Source organism: Phyllostomus discolor, chromosome 10 (genome assembly GCF_004126475.2).
Source record: "Phyllostomus discolor isolate MPI-MPIP mPhyDis1 chromosome 10, mPhyDis1.pri.v3, whole genome shotgun sequence".
In the NCBI taxonomy this organism is placed as follows: Eukaryota; Metazoa; Chordata; class Mammalia; order Chiroptera; family Phyllostomidae; genus Phyllostomus; species Phyllostomus discolor.
Window position 1 is genome coordinate 53,541,473 of NC_040912.2, and position 13,625 is coordinate 53,555,097.

Genomic DNA, 13,625 nt, shown 5'->3' on the forward strand with positions numbered 1-13,625 from the left:
TAAAACTTTATTGAAATATAATTGACAGTAAATTATTTAAAGTGTACAAATTAATAACTTTTCACATAATATGTTATACCCTTTAAACCATCTCTAGACTCAGGATAGCATTTTCTTTATCCCCAAAAGTTTCCACATGCCCCTTGGTAATGTCTCCCACTTACTTTTTCCCTATTCACAAGCAACCACAGATTAGTTTTTGTTCACTATTGATTAGCTTGCATTTTCTAGAGATTTTTATAAATGAATCCATATATGAAATGAATTAATATATTGCATATTCTTTTTTTCTGGTTTCTTTTACTCAGCACAGTTATTTTCATATTCATCCATGCTGCTGTATTTATCAATAATATGGTAATTTTTTATTGCTTTGTTTATTTCTTGTTTATCAATCCACTCCTTTGTTGATTGATGGGCATTGGGTTGTTTCTCGTTTTCGACTATTACAAATAAAGTCACTATAAACATTCATGTGAAAATACATACTGTTTTTAAAAAATATGTACAATAACACATGGTACCAATTTTATTTGTAGGTATTATAGTACTGCAACTCAAGTTCCTAAGTTACTGTATTTTTTGGACTGTAAGACACACCTCTCCCCCAAATTTGTGAGGAAAAGGGGGGGTGTGTCTTATAGTCTGAATGTAGCTTGCCTGGCTTGCTATGGGGGGGAGTGGCGGCCTATATTATTTATGTTATTAAATATTTTACTACATTTTTTGCTTCAAAATTTTTTTCCTATTTTCCTCCTCTAAAACTTGGATGCGTCTTATGGTTCAGTGCATCTTATAGTCCTAAAAATATGGTACATCTTTGCCATAGACTTGGCTAAATCTTGAACTAGTGCAGAATTCAGCTGTGTTAGAGTGCTGATATTAGCATGCTTAGACATGACATACTTGTTCTTGATAGTCATGAGCTTTGTATGCCCATGATTCACCATGACCATATTCTTAGCCAGGTGTTTCGTAACAAGAAGAAGGGATTCTTTAGTGTATGACAGGTAATGCTGTAGAACTGGTGTCCATTCATTCATTATTATCAAGAATTTTCAGTGCTAAACAAAAAGCTCCTGCTGTGATTTGAGTAGGAGGAAAGTGCACCTTATTGTAGTCTAACATAGTTCCATTAGGTATTTGGCCAAAGTATGTTGCACCACATCAACCTGTCTAATCTTAGATGCTGTCCGAATAGAAATGCAGGAGTAGAGGGTGTTCCAGACCAAAATTTAAACTCACAGAATCTTCATTCCCACCTGTCTGATTTACAGTAAGAGTTGTAAGTCACAAAGTTAGTCACCAGTTTCTGAAGGGTGCATTCATAGTTGCTCAACAATAAGCATGGCAGTGATACCAATGAGCTGCAGCATCTTCTTGAGCACATTATTCTGCACGAAACGATTAATAATGGCAACAGTCATGTACCTGGTCTCCTACAGTAAGGTGAATTTCACTTGAACCTGCACCACTCAATCAATTAGAATAGCTCATGTTTCCAGTGACTTCACAATCAAGTTAAGTATGTTGGGCTGACTGCTCGCTCTTCCTCAAGTTGTCTCAGATAAACATAGATATCTTTGACATATTCACTTCAAAGGTTTCGATTAGCTTTGTCTGCATGCACATCATTCATTGCAAGAATTACATCAGAAAAAGCCTCACACAGATAATCTTCTGCAGGGGCACATCTAGATGTTTCATTGAGCTTGGAGGAGTGTCAACCGAAATAGGCTCAGGCAAAAGTTGGCAGTTTTTTAGCAATAACGTCCAGCAGCTAAAGTTTTTGCTTCCTTTTTCAGAGACACTTTGGCCTGTGGCTGTTCACTGATTTTGTTACTGATGTCTCCAAGAGCTGTTCTTGGCTTCAGCCAGGGTTTGGAGGCTGCAGCAGTGGCCATAGGCATGTGCTTTGTACCTGCTGTACTGATCTTTGCTTTATTTTCAGCACTAATTTTCATAATACATTTTCTACTATAATGTATACATTATTAAGATTTAGGTTATGGTGATTAAAGTGTTTAGTATTTTCTTTTTTTTAAATATATTTTATTGATTATGCTATTACAGTTGTCCCATTTCCCCCCTTCACTCCCCTCCACCCTGTACACCCTCTCCCACCCACTTCTCCCCCCTTTAGTTCATGTCCATGTGTCATACTTACAAGTTCTTCAGCTTCTACATTTCTCATACTATTCTTATCTTTCCCTGGTCTATTTTCTACCTGCCATTTATGCTACTTATTCTCTGTGTCTTTTCCTCCTCTCTCCCCCTCTCACTCCCCTGTTGATAACTCTCCAGGTGATCTCCATTTCTGTGGTTCTGTTCCTGTTCTAGTTGTTTGCTTAGTTTGTTTTTGTTTTTGTTTTAGGTGTGGTTGTTAATAATTGTGAGTTTGCTGTCATTTTACTGTACATATTTTTGATCTTCTTTGTCTTAGATAAGTCCCTTTAACATTTCACACAATAAGGGCTTGGTGATGATGAACTCCTTTAACTTGACCTTATCTGAGAAGCACTTTATCTGCCCTTCCATTCTAAATGAAAGCTTTGCTGGATAGAGTAATCTGGGATATAGGTCCTTGTCTTTCATGACCTGAAATACTTCTTTACAGTCCCTTCTTGCCTGTAAGGTCTCTTTTGAGAAATCAGCTGACAGCCTGATGGGAACTCCTTTGTAGGTTACTGTCCCCTTATCTCTTGCTGCTTCTAGGATTCTCTCCTTCATTTTTACCTTGGCTAATGTAATTATGATGTGCCTTGGTGTGTTTCTTCTTGGGTCCAACTTGTTTGGGACTCTCTGAGCTTCCTGGAGTTCCTGGAAGTCTATTTCCTTTGCCAGAATGGGGAAGTTCTCCTTTATTATGTGTTCAAATATGAATCTGTTGCTTTTCCTCTTCCCCTTCTGGTACCCCTATAATTCGGATGTTGGAACATTTTAAGATGTCCTGGAGGTTCCTAAGCTTTTCCTCATTTTTTTTAATTGTTATTTCTCCATTCTTTCCTGTTTGGTTGTTTCTTTCTTCCTTCTGGTCCACTCTATTATTTTGAGTCCCAGTTTCCTTCCCATCACTGTTGGTTCCCTGTGCATTTTTCTTCATTTGTTTTATGGTAACCTGCATTTTTTTCATCTAATTTGCGACCAAAATCAACCAATTCTGTGAGCTTCCTCATCACCAGTGTTTTGAACTGTGCATCTGATAGGTTAGCTATCTCTTAGTCACTCAAAAGGATGAGTTCTGGGGCACTGATTTGTGCTTCTGTTTGAGCTATCTCTCGCTCTCTTTTTTTTTTGGTCTGGTCACTCCTGTTATGGTGAGGGATGGAGCCTTAGGTGTTCACCGGGGCTGGGCACCCCAGTCGTTAGATTGCGACATTGTATGTGAGGGTGGGGTCGAGAGGGAACAATGGTGGCAGCTCCATTCTCCATGGGACCCCAGTCCCCTCCCTGGGATCCCCGGCTGCGTGCTCTGCCCTGCTCCACAATCGCCACCCCACTGGGTCTGCCAGCTGCTGCCTGTGCACTCAGGGTCACCCACCGTGGTCTTGCGTGCCCCAGATGCCCTACGTGTTCCCGGCCGCCTTTTGCGCCCAATTCTCCCTGTTCTCCGCGCCATGCGCGCCAGGCTGCTTGTCTCAGCCCCTCCTACCGGTCCGGATAAACGGGTCTATTTCAACTTCTTGGCTGTCTGACTTCCATTCAGATAAATTTTCTGTCAGTTCTGCGTGTTATTCTGCCTCTAAATTGTTGTTACAATCTTGGTTGTGCGTCGAGGTACGGTGCGTCCACCTATGCCTCCATCTTTCTGGAAGTCCTAAAGTGTTTAGTATTTTCTAGTGGAAAAAAAATTTTTTTCATATTCTTGGTGACCTGGAGCATGATGGCTTCCTCTTCATCAAGCAGTGGCTCAGTGGGGAGAAGCAGAAAGCAGGAGCCTCTGAGTAGTTGAGTACCTGAACCCAACGCATATCAACAGTTGTTCCTCCATAACTTGCCCCCAAATACATATTCTTAATAGAATCTGAGTCAAGATTCACAGTATTTGGTTTAGTACTTATAAATTTACTGTATTTAAGTATTATAAATACAGATATTTTTTTGTAACCTACTCACAGCTTATGTTTTGAAGGGCAACATTTGTTTTTCTTTATAACTCAGTCTTACTAAGGTAATATTTATAATCTGTGATATATCATGAAAAATTATTTTTGCTTTAGATTAATTGCATTCAATTAAAGAACTATTTATAGAATACTTAGTATGTATAGAGCTTAGTGATCACCAGTCCAAAAGCACAGAATAGGTAGGAGATAAATACTATATAATAACCCAAAGCTGAATAAAGTGAATGTCATAAGAACAACAACAATAAACTGTATGGGTTATATACCCAGTTAGAAAATTAGAAATAAAGTCATTGAGAAAAAATAACTTAATGGAGACCTTGAAGCATGGGTAGGAGTTTTAGCAGGTGATGTTGGGAAGAAGCATGTCTTGAGAAGGAAGGAACATAAATTAGAGTCAAAGTGAGCTACATGGTGTAAATCCTTGGTCAGATAATTCCATTTTTTTTCCTGACACAGGATCAATATGGTGACAATCTCCTCTTTTTTTCAGACCTCTTTTGGATGTTTGGTTCTACTGTTTGGTTTAGTTCAAAAGCTATTCCTTGAATGTTCATGTAATAACAAGTACTTTAAGTCATTCACAGAGATGTGTTCTTTATTATTATGTGCTCAGAATCCTTGTTAAAATTTTGAAGTGGTTCATCCTAGAAAACTGGAGCATCTTTCTGATGTCTTTATATAGTCTTCCTTTTCATTTCTTCCTTGAAGACGAATCATACAAAGAATCCAAATGGTGCTTGTGAAAATATGCTCCATCTTAAGGGAAAGTGAAAATCACTTCTGGCTCCAAAAAGCTCTGAAAATGCCAATCAGAATTTTCTGTAAACAGCAATAGCTGTGATGTACCCACATCCCCAGGCCTCTTTTCTAGCCCACCTAGTGCCCTATGAACCTATAGAGTGTATTGTTAAAAAATGTGTTGAACCAGTAATTTCATCATTGTTCCTTGTAAGTTCAGCCTGATCTCAGTCATCATGATCTAACCTTTTTAAGCCATTTGACTGGAATTTTATTTTGTGATTTAAGGTTGATGTTAAATGTGTGGTGAATTACTGATATCATTACCAACCTATCTCCTTATTTATAAAATGATGGTTGAAAAGAAAAAGGAAACACACACATGATTGTAAATTGTTTAATAAACTTTAATAATTCAATTTTTTCTCCGTCTCAAATGTAGAACAGATATGCAGAGGACTTTAGTGTTATTTTTTGTTAGTACTTTTTACTTGTTTAGTTTACTTTTTATTTTTTTAAGACTTTTTAGAGCAGTTTCAGGTTCCCAGCAAAATTCAGAGAAAGGTACAGAGATTTCCCATATGTCCCCAACCCTCATACATGCATAACCTTCCACACAGGGTACTTTTGTTACAACTGATGAATCTACTTGACACATGATAATCACTCAAAGTCCCTACTTTTATGTTAGGGTACACTCTTGGTGTTATATGTTCTTAGGGTTTGGAAAAATGTATAATGACGTATCTAACATTATAGTATCATGAGAGTATTTTTAGTGCCCTAAAAATCCTCTCTTCTTAGCCTATACATCCTTCCTGCCTCACTTTTCATTTTTCATTATACAAACTTTAAAAAATTATATTTTATAGATTATGCTATTATAGTTCTGATTCCCCCCCCCAGCCCCCCTCTTCCCAGCACCCCACACTCCCTCAAGCAATCCCCCCACCATTGTTCATGTCCATGGGTCATGTGTATGTATAAGTTCTTTAGCTACTGCCTTTCCTATACTGTACTTTACATCCCCGTGATTATTCTGTAATTACCTATTTGTACTTCTTAATTCCCTCACCTCTTCACCCATTGCCCCACACCTCCTCCCATCTGGCAACCATCAATACGCTCTCTATATCAATGATTCTGTCTGTGTTCTTCTTGTTGCTTAGTCTGTTTTTTAGATTCAATTTTTGATAGATATGTATTTATTGCCATTTTATTGCCCATAGTTTTTTTAAAGTATGTTTATTGACTATGCTATTACAGTTATTCCAGTTTTTATCCCTTTGCCCCTCCCCTCTCATAACCCACTTCCCTGTGGCAGTGCCTCCCTCCTTTAGTTCATGTCCATGGGTTGTGCATATAAGTTTTTTGGCTTGTCCATTTCCTATACTATTCTTAACATCCTTGCTGTCTATTTTGTACTTCTAATATGCTTCTTAATCCCTGTACCTTTCCCCCCATTTCCCCCCTTTCCCCTCCCTGCTGATAACCCTTCAAATGATCTCCATATCTATGATTCCATTCCTTCTCCAGTTATTTGCTTTGTTTGTTTTTTAGATTCAGTTGTTGATAGTTGTGTTTGTTGTCATTTTACTGTTCATAGTTTTGATCTTCTTTTTCTTAGATAACTCCCTTTAACATTTCATACAGTAAGGGCTTGGTGATAATGAACTCCTTTACTTTACCTTGTCTGGGGAGCATTTTATCTGCCCTTCAATACTAAATGATAGTTTTGCTGGATAGAGTAGTGTTGGTTGTAGGTACTTGCATTTCATCACTTTGAATACTTCTTGCCAGTACCTTCTTGCCTGCAAAATTTCTTTTGAGAAATCAGCTGACAGTTTTATGGGAGCTCCTTTGTAGGAACTCTCTGCTTTTCTCTTGCTGCTTTTAATATTATCTCTTTATCTTTAATCTTTGCCATTTTAATTATGATGTGTCTTGGTGTGGTACTCTTTGGGTCCAACTCTCTGTGTTTGGGACTCTTTGGGACTCTCTGTGTTTCCTGGATTTGTATGTCTGTTTCCTTCACCAAATTAGGGAAGTTTTCTTTCATTATTTTTTCTAATAGGTTTTCAATTTCGTGGTCTTCCTCTTCTCCTTCTGGCATCTCTATGATTTGGATGGTGGCACTTTTGGAGATGTCCCAGAGTCTTCTTATTCTTTCCTCATTTTTTTTTTAAAATCCTTGTTTCTTCATTCTGTTCTGGAGGACTGCTTATTTCTTCCTTATGTTCAAATTGTTGACTTGAACACTGGCTTCCTTCCCTTTACTGTTGGTTACCTGTGGATTTTTCTTTATTTCACTTAGTGTAGCCTTCATTTCTTCCCTTATGCTTTTGCTGTACCCAGTGAGTTCTCTGAGCATCCTTATCACCAGTGGTTTGAACTCTGTATCTGATAGGCTGGGTATCTCCACTTTGTTTAGTTATTTTTCTGGTGTTTTTTTCTTTTCTTTCATTTGAGCCATATTTCTTTGTCTCCACAATTTGGCAGTCTCCCTATATTTGCTTCTCCCTATATTTGCTTTTATTCAGGTAGAGTGAATTTGATTCCTTGTCTTGGCACACCTGTCAAGTAGTATGGGGTGGAGCTTCAGGTATTCACCTGTTTCACCACTTTGTGGCTCTGTATGTGGGGTAGGGGTTGGAGAGGGGACAATGTCATTGCCTGGCTGCTGAAGGCTTGCTTGGCACTTGCCCCATTTCCAGTCATTCTACCCACTTTCTATAAGTGATTGGTGCCCTTCTAGCTGTTGCCTTAGGGGTGGTTCCCAGAGTGGGTAGGTAGGTGTACTTTTAGGACTGTGCAGGTCCTTTAAACAGACTCTCCTAAGAGACTGGCAGTTTTTTCCACCACCCCAACCCCCATTGAATTTTACAGCCAGAAGTTATGAGTCTTTATTTTTCTGGTGCTAGAACCCTGGGCTGTGCGGTCTGGCCTGGGTTGCTCCCCAGGTATCCCTCCTAAATTTTATCCACTACACGTGAATGTGGGTCCAACTGTTCTGCCAGCTGCCACCACTGCTGCCTTCCTGCTGCCACCTGGCTGCTGCCATACCACATTTTCTCAGTCCTGGTTCCCTGTCTCTACGCCTTCTACTCATCAGGATGAATATGGCTTCTTTGAATCCTTGGTTGTTGGACTTCTACACAGTTCAATTTTCTGATAGTTCTGGGAGTTTTTTGTTTTCAGGTTAGGTGTGATCCTTCTTATGGTTGTGCTAGGAGGTGAAGTGTGTCTACCTATGTCTCCATCTTGACAAGAAGTTCCTATTTTTATAGTTTTGATTTTTTCCTAAATAAGTCCCTTTAACATTTCATATAATAATGGTTTGGTGATGACGAACTCCTTTAGTTTTTTCTTGTTTGGGAAGCTCTTCATCTGCCTTTTGATTCTAAATGATATCTATGCTGGGTAGAACAATCTTGGCTGTAGGTCTCTGCTTTTCACAACTTTGAATATGTCTCTTCTAGCCTGCAAAGTTTCCTTTGAGAAATCAGCTTACAGTCTTACGGGAATTCCCCTGTAGCTAACTAACTTCTTTTCTTTTTATCTTTAAGATTCTCTCTGTATCTTTACCCTTTGGCATTTTAATTATGATGTGCCTTAGAGTGGGCCTCTTTGCATCCAACTTGTTTGGGACTCTCTGTGCTTCCTGGACTTGCACATCTATTTCCTTTGCCAAATTAGGTGAGTTTTCTTTCCTTATTTTTTCAAATAAATTTCCATTTTTTGCCTTTTCTCTTCTTCTGACACCCCTATGATATGAATGTTGTACAGCTTAAAATTGTCCCAGAGGCTGCTTACACAATTCTCATTTTTGGATTCTTTTTTCTTCTTGTTTTGTTGGTTGTTTTTTGCTTCCTTGTGCTCCAAATCACTGATTTGGTTCTTGCCTTCATCCAGCTTACTGTTGTTTCCCTGTAAATTGTTCTTTATTTCAAATAGTGTATTCTTTGTTTCTGACTGGATCTTTTTTTGCTGTTGAGGTCCTCACTAAATTCCTTGAGCATCCTTATTAACCAGTGTTTTGAATGCTGCATCTGATAGATTGCTTAGCTCCATTTTGTTTAGCTCTTTTTCTGGAGTGTTGATCTGTTCTTTCGTTTGGGCCATGTTTTCTTGTCTCCTTGTTTTGGCAGCCTCTCTGTGTTTGTTGCTATGTATTAGGTAGAGCTGCTTTGACTCCTTGTCTTGGTAGTATGGCCTAATGTAGTAGGTGTCCTGTAGGGTCCAGCCTCCCCTATCACCCAAGATGGGTACTCATGGTGTGCCCTTCTTGTGGACTGAGTATACCCTCCTCTTGTAGTTGAGCTTTGTTTGCTGTTGGCAGGTCAATGGGAGGGATTTACCCAGGCCAGTCAACTGTAAGGATTGCCTGTTAACCACTTACCACCAACCTCTACTATCTGTGAAGGATCAGCTGTGCAGGGTGGTGGTGCTCCAATGTGGTCTGTAGCAATCCACTGGGTGTGCTGGCCCTGGGGTTTTCTGGGTGGTGCAGGCCAAGATCAGCCCCAACCTGTGTTTTACCCAGGGCCACCCTGCCTGAGCTATAAAGCAATCTGAAATGGCTGCTACTTATGCTGGGCTTGGAGATTCCCAGGTGAAGCCAAGCTGTGAATTTAGACTGGCTATTGCTAGTGCTTTGCCTGGGGCTCACTGAGGCCAGCTTTTGCTTGTTTGAGAGGATTGTTGTGCAGCATGAGCCAAAACCCATTCATATAGAAAAGCAGCTTGGTGGGCCCATAAGTTGGTTGGGGCAGAGTCTCTAGGTGTCTCTAGGTATCTCTATGGCGAGCCAGTGTTAGGTTGTTGGAGTCTCAGAAATGGTACCAGCTTGCCAGCTCAAGGGGGTGGGTTTAGAAAAATGTAATGGACTCTGCTTGCCTTGATGCCAGACACTTCAACCTCTCCCAGTATGCCACCGGTGCCTTTGAAGCTGCTATCCCTGTGCTGGAGCTCAGGGGCAGTGAGTCTATGTGTGGATGCTTTAAGAGGAGCTGCTTCGGGCTCCGGCTGACTCAATCACTGCTGTTTTGTTTTTGTTTTTTAATTTATTTTAATCATTGTTCAAGTATAGTTTTCTCCCTTTTACTCCCATTCCAGCTCACCCACCCAACCCTCCTCACTTCCCTCCCATTACCACCCTCCCCTTAGTTTCTGTCCATGTGTCCTTTAAATTTGTTCCCGCTGTTTTTTTTTTTTTTTTTTTTTTTTTTTCTGGAAGTTGTGGGGATTTATTTTCCTGGCACTGGAACCCTGGGCTGGGGGTCCTGGTATGGGTCTAGGTCTCCTTGCTCCTGATATATCCCTCCTGAATTTTTATCTACCACATGTGGTTATGGATCCAGCCTGTTCTGTGTCTGTGCCCCTCCTACCAGTCTGGATGAATGTGGTTTCTTTAATTCTGTAATTGTCAGACTTCTATTTAACTCAGTTTCTGACAGTTTTGAGTGATGGTTTTTCTATAGTTTAGTTGTAGTTTTGTTGTGGCTGTGTGGAAGAGGCGAGCCATGTCTGCCTATGCCACCAACTTTACTGGAAATACCACAAACTATCTTAAGTGTAGCTAGGGGTTTAATTGGGAATAATCTGTAATTAGAGGCTTTAAATTTTACAGCTTGACTTAATTGGATCAGGTCATGATTTCTGTTACATATGAAGCAGAAATAATCAGTTGTGTAAAAGAAAAATGTTAAAAAATCACTTTTTTAGTAGTAATCAAGATTGCTTAAAACGTAGTATGAAGAATTCTGCATCCTTCTGAAAATTAGTCATTAATACTCTTCAGTGTGTTCTATTTTTGCCAGATGCTGACAATGTGAAGCCATTGGAGGGTGTAAAAGTTCTGGATCTAACAAGGTTTGTATTAGATTATTTGTTTTTGGTGGTTGAGTTTTAACTTTCAAAAAAATTCATTTATTTTTTTACATTATATGAGTATGCTTGTTTATATGTGTAGCATCAAAATTTTGGAAAGAAAAATTCCTGGAATTTTATCATTCTGAAAGACAATTTGTATAATATTCATGCATTTTTCCAATCTGCATGTTTATATATAATTTTTAAAAACAAAAATTTGAACCATACTGAAATGAAGCTTTTATTCACATTTTAAGCATGACGTTGCATTTTGTTTAACATTTTGTTGCATTTTAAATGGTTTCTTATGTCATTCAAAATGCAACAAAAAGTAAACTATTTTATTATATGGTTGTTACAAAATTAATCATCCTCTATATTTCAGTATTATAAATTAGGCTTCATATTATGTACATCTTTGTCTCAGGAGTCTTTTAATTTCTTATGTAGGATAGAATTCTGGAAGTTGAATTGCTGCATTAAAGTTGAATTGCTTCATTAAAGTAATTTTGGTGATACATGTTACCAAATTACTTTTTGAACCGTTCTAACAATTTTAATTCTTACTAGCATTATATGAGCTTGTCTGTGTTGATGGACTATTAAGAAAATTAAAATAAAAATCTTCAACATGGTAATTTATTTATCGTTATTTAATATTGTAGAGTACTGGCTGGACCGTTTGCTACTATGAATTTAGGAGATCTTGGAGCAGAGGTTATAAAAGTGGAAAGACCAGGTAAAAAGATGTTGCTCCTTTTAAAACATAGAAACAAACTAATAAGTATTTTTTTTAAAATTTTAATCATTGTTCAAGTACAGTTTTCTCCCCCCTACTCCCATTCCAGTCCACCCACCCAACCCTCCCCCCTTACTAATAAGTATTTTTAATAGTTTTAAAAATATTCATGGACCTGTTTATGGACTGAAGAAAGAATTGAAATGAAACTATTATTTTCCTTTCTTCATTCCTTACTTTCTTCTGAACCTATATTAAAGATCTCTTTTTATTTTTTATATATGCCAAGGGCTAAGACTTAAGCCAGGTCCTTCACACACACCTGAAAGCCTCTGGTAGAAACTGAGATGCAACATGTAATGATGCTAACAATACTTATTAAGTGTTAGGCACATTTTAAAATGCTTTGTTTGTATTATTGTAATTTATTTTTTCTTTTTTTAATATATTTTATTGATTATGCTATTACAGTTGTCCCTTTACTCCCCTTACATTCCCTTCCACCCTGCACACCCTCTCCCACCCACATTCCCCCCTTTAGTTCATGTCCATGTGTCATAAGTTCTTTAGCTTCTACATTTCCCATACTATTCTTGCCATTCCCCTATTTTCTACCTACCGTCTATGCTACTTATTGTCTGTAGCTTTTCCCCCTCTCTCCTCCTCCCACTCTTCTGTTGCTAACCCTCCATGTGATCTCCATTTCTTTGGTTCTGTTCCTGTTCTAGTTGTTTGCTTATTTACTTTTTGTTTTTGTTTTAGGTGTGGTTGTTAATAATTATGAGTTTGCTGTCATTTTACTATACATGTTTTTTATCTTCTTTTTCTTAGATAAGTCCCTTTAACATTTCATAAAATAAGGGCTATGTGATGGTGAGCTTCTTTAACTTGACCTTATCTGAGAAGCACTTTATATTGTAATTTATTTAATCTTAACATCAACCTTGTTACTGTTACTGTTCCTAGATTATAAATGAGAAGACTAAGACACTGAGGTACAGCAATTTGCCCAAGGTCACGCAGCTAAGAGTATCCATGCACTCAGCTCTGATTCTAAATTTCCTTAAGCACGCACTGATCAGCATCAGGAATATTACATATTATTATATTTATATGACTGTCACAGATAGTAGAGAAACCTGATAAATCCGGTTTTCCAGAGATAATGCTTTATTTATTCAGTCAGTGATCTTCATTGTATTTAGTCATTGCTGGATACATGTTGAAAAATGTTTACATTCTAGCTAAACATCTTTCCAGGTTCCATAAAACTTCTAATTTCTACATTGCTATCAATTTCAATACCACAACACTTTCTAATTTCAACTACTGTGTCTTCCATTCTAGAGCATCCACTCTAATTTCTCTTGCTATTTCAGTTTGTTACTAGGTTAAATATTTGTATTTACATTAATTTTAAAAATTGTTATTTTCTATTTACTTCAGCCTAGTTTTCCTTTGTACTTACTTGTTTCCATGGTCGGGGACATCTTCCTTTATATCTAGGCCTTTATTATGTCCCATAGCCATATACTTTTTGTCAAGCTTAGTTCCCAGCAGGTTTTCATCACCGTTTTTTCTGATTGATTTCTTTTCCTTAATTCCCCTGCCCAGTACATTTTGGTGTTCATATTATATAATTAGTTAATTTGGGGTTTCAACATAGTTATTTAACACATATGAGGAAAAGTAATTTGGCAGTATTTTTAAATTTCAGTAGAATCACTTTTTGTGTCTACTTCTTCAGTTCTTTCAGTAAATAAAATTTGGTTGTAGTTTTCTCATTTAAGACTTAGATTATTTTTATTTGTGTAATCGAAGAGCACGTCGAGCTTAAGTATATATATTTTTCTATTTTTAGAGTTAGTCAGTGAGTATAGTAAACTATATACCTGCAGGAACAGGCAGGTAACCAAAATGAGTGAAGTGGCCTATGTACGGCTGCAAACGATGCTACTGATATTTCAGGATTGTCCTCAGTAGGCAAGGCTGTGAAGGTAGGGGTGTTGATATTTTGTTCACCACTATGCGTGCTCTGCATAGAACAGTGTCTGTGACATTGTAGCGACCAATAAATATTTGCTAAATGACTGAATGTGCTAAAACATCAATTAAGGCAGTCTGTATATGAACTCTCTAGATTTTGA

At 38.0% G+C, this 13,625-nt stretch overlaps 1 protein-coding gene and 1 pseudogene across 1 annotated transcript in view; one reads left to right on the forward strand and one right to left on the reverse strand.

Annotated features, from left to right (window-relative positions):
* The window catches only part of SUGCT (succinyl-CoA:glutarate-CoA transferase), a 996,774-nt gene that overhangs the window by 17,873 nt on the left and 965,276 nt on the right, over positions 1 to 13,625 (forward strand). The window contains 2 exon segments of the mRNA XM_028526030.2: positions 10,688 to 10,739; positions 11,405 to 11,478. Of these exon segments, the coding sequence (XP_028381831.2) occupies positions 10,688 to 10,739; positions 11,405 to 11,478 (126 nt within the window).
* LOC114507891 lies at positions 753 to 2,019 on the reverse strand (annotated as a pseudogene).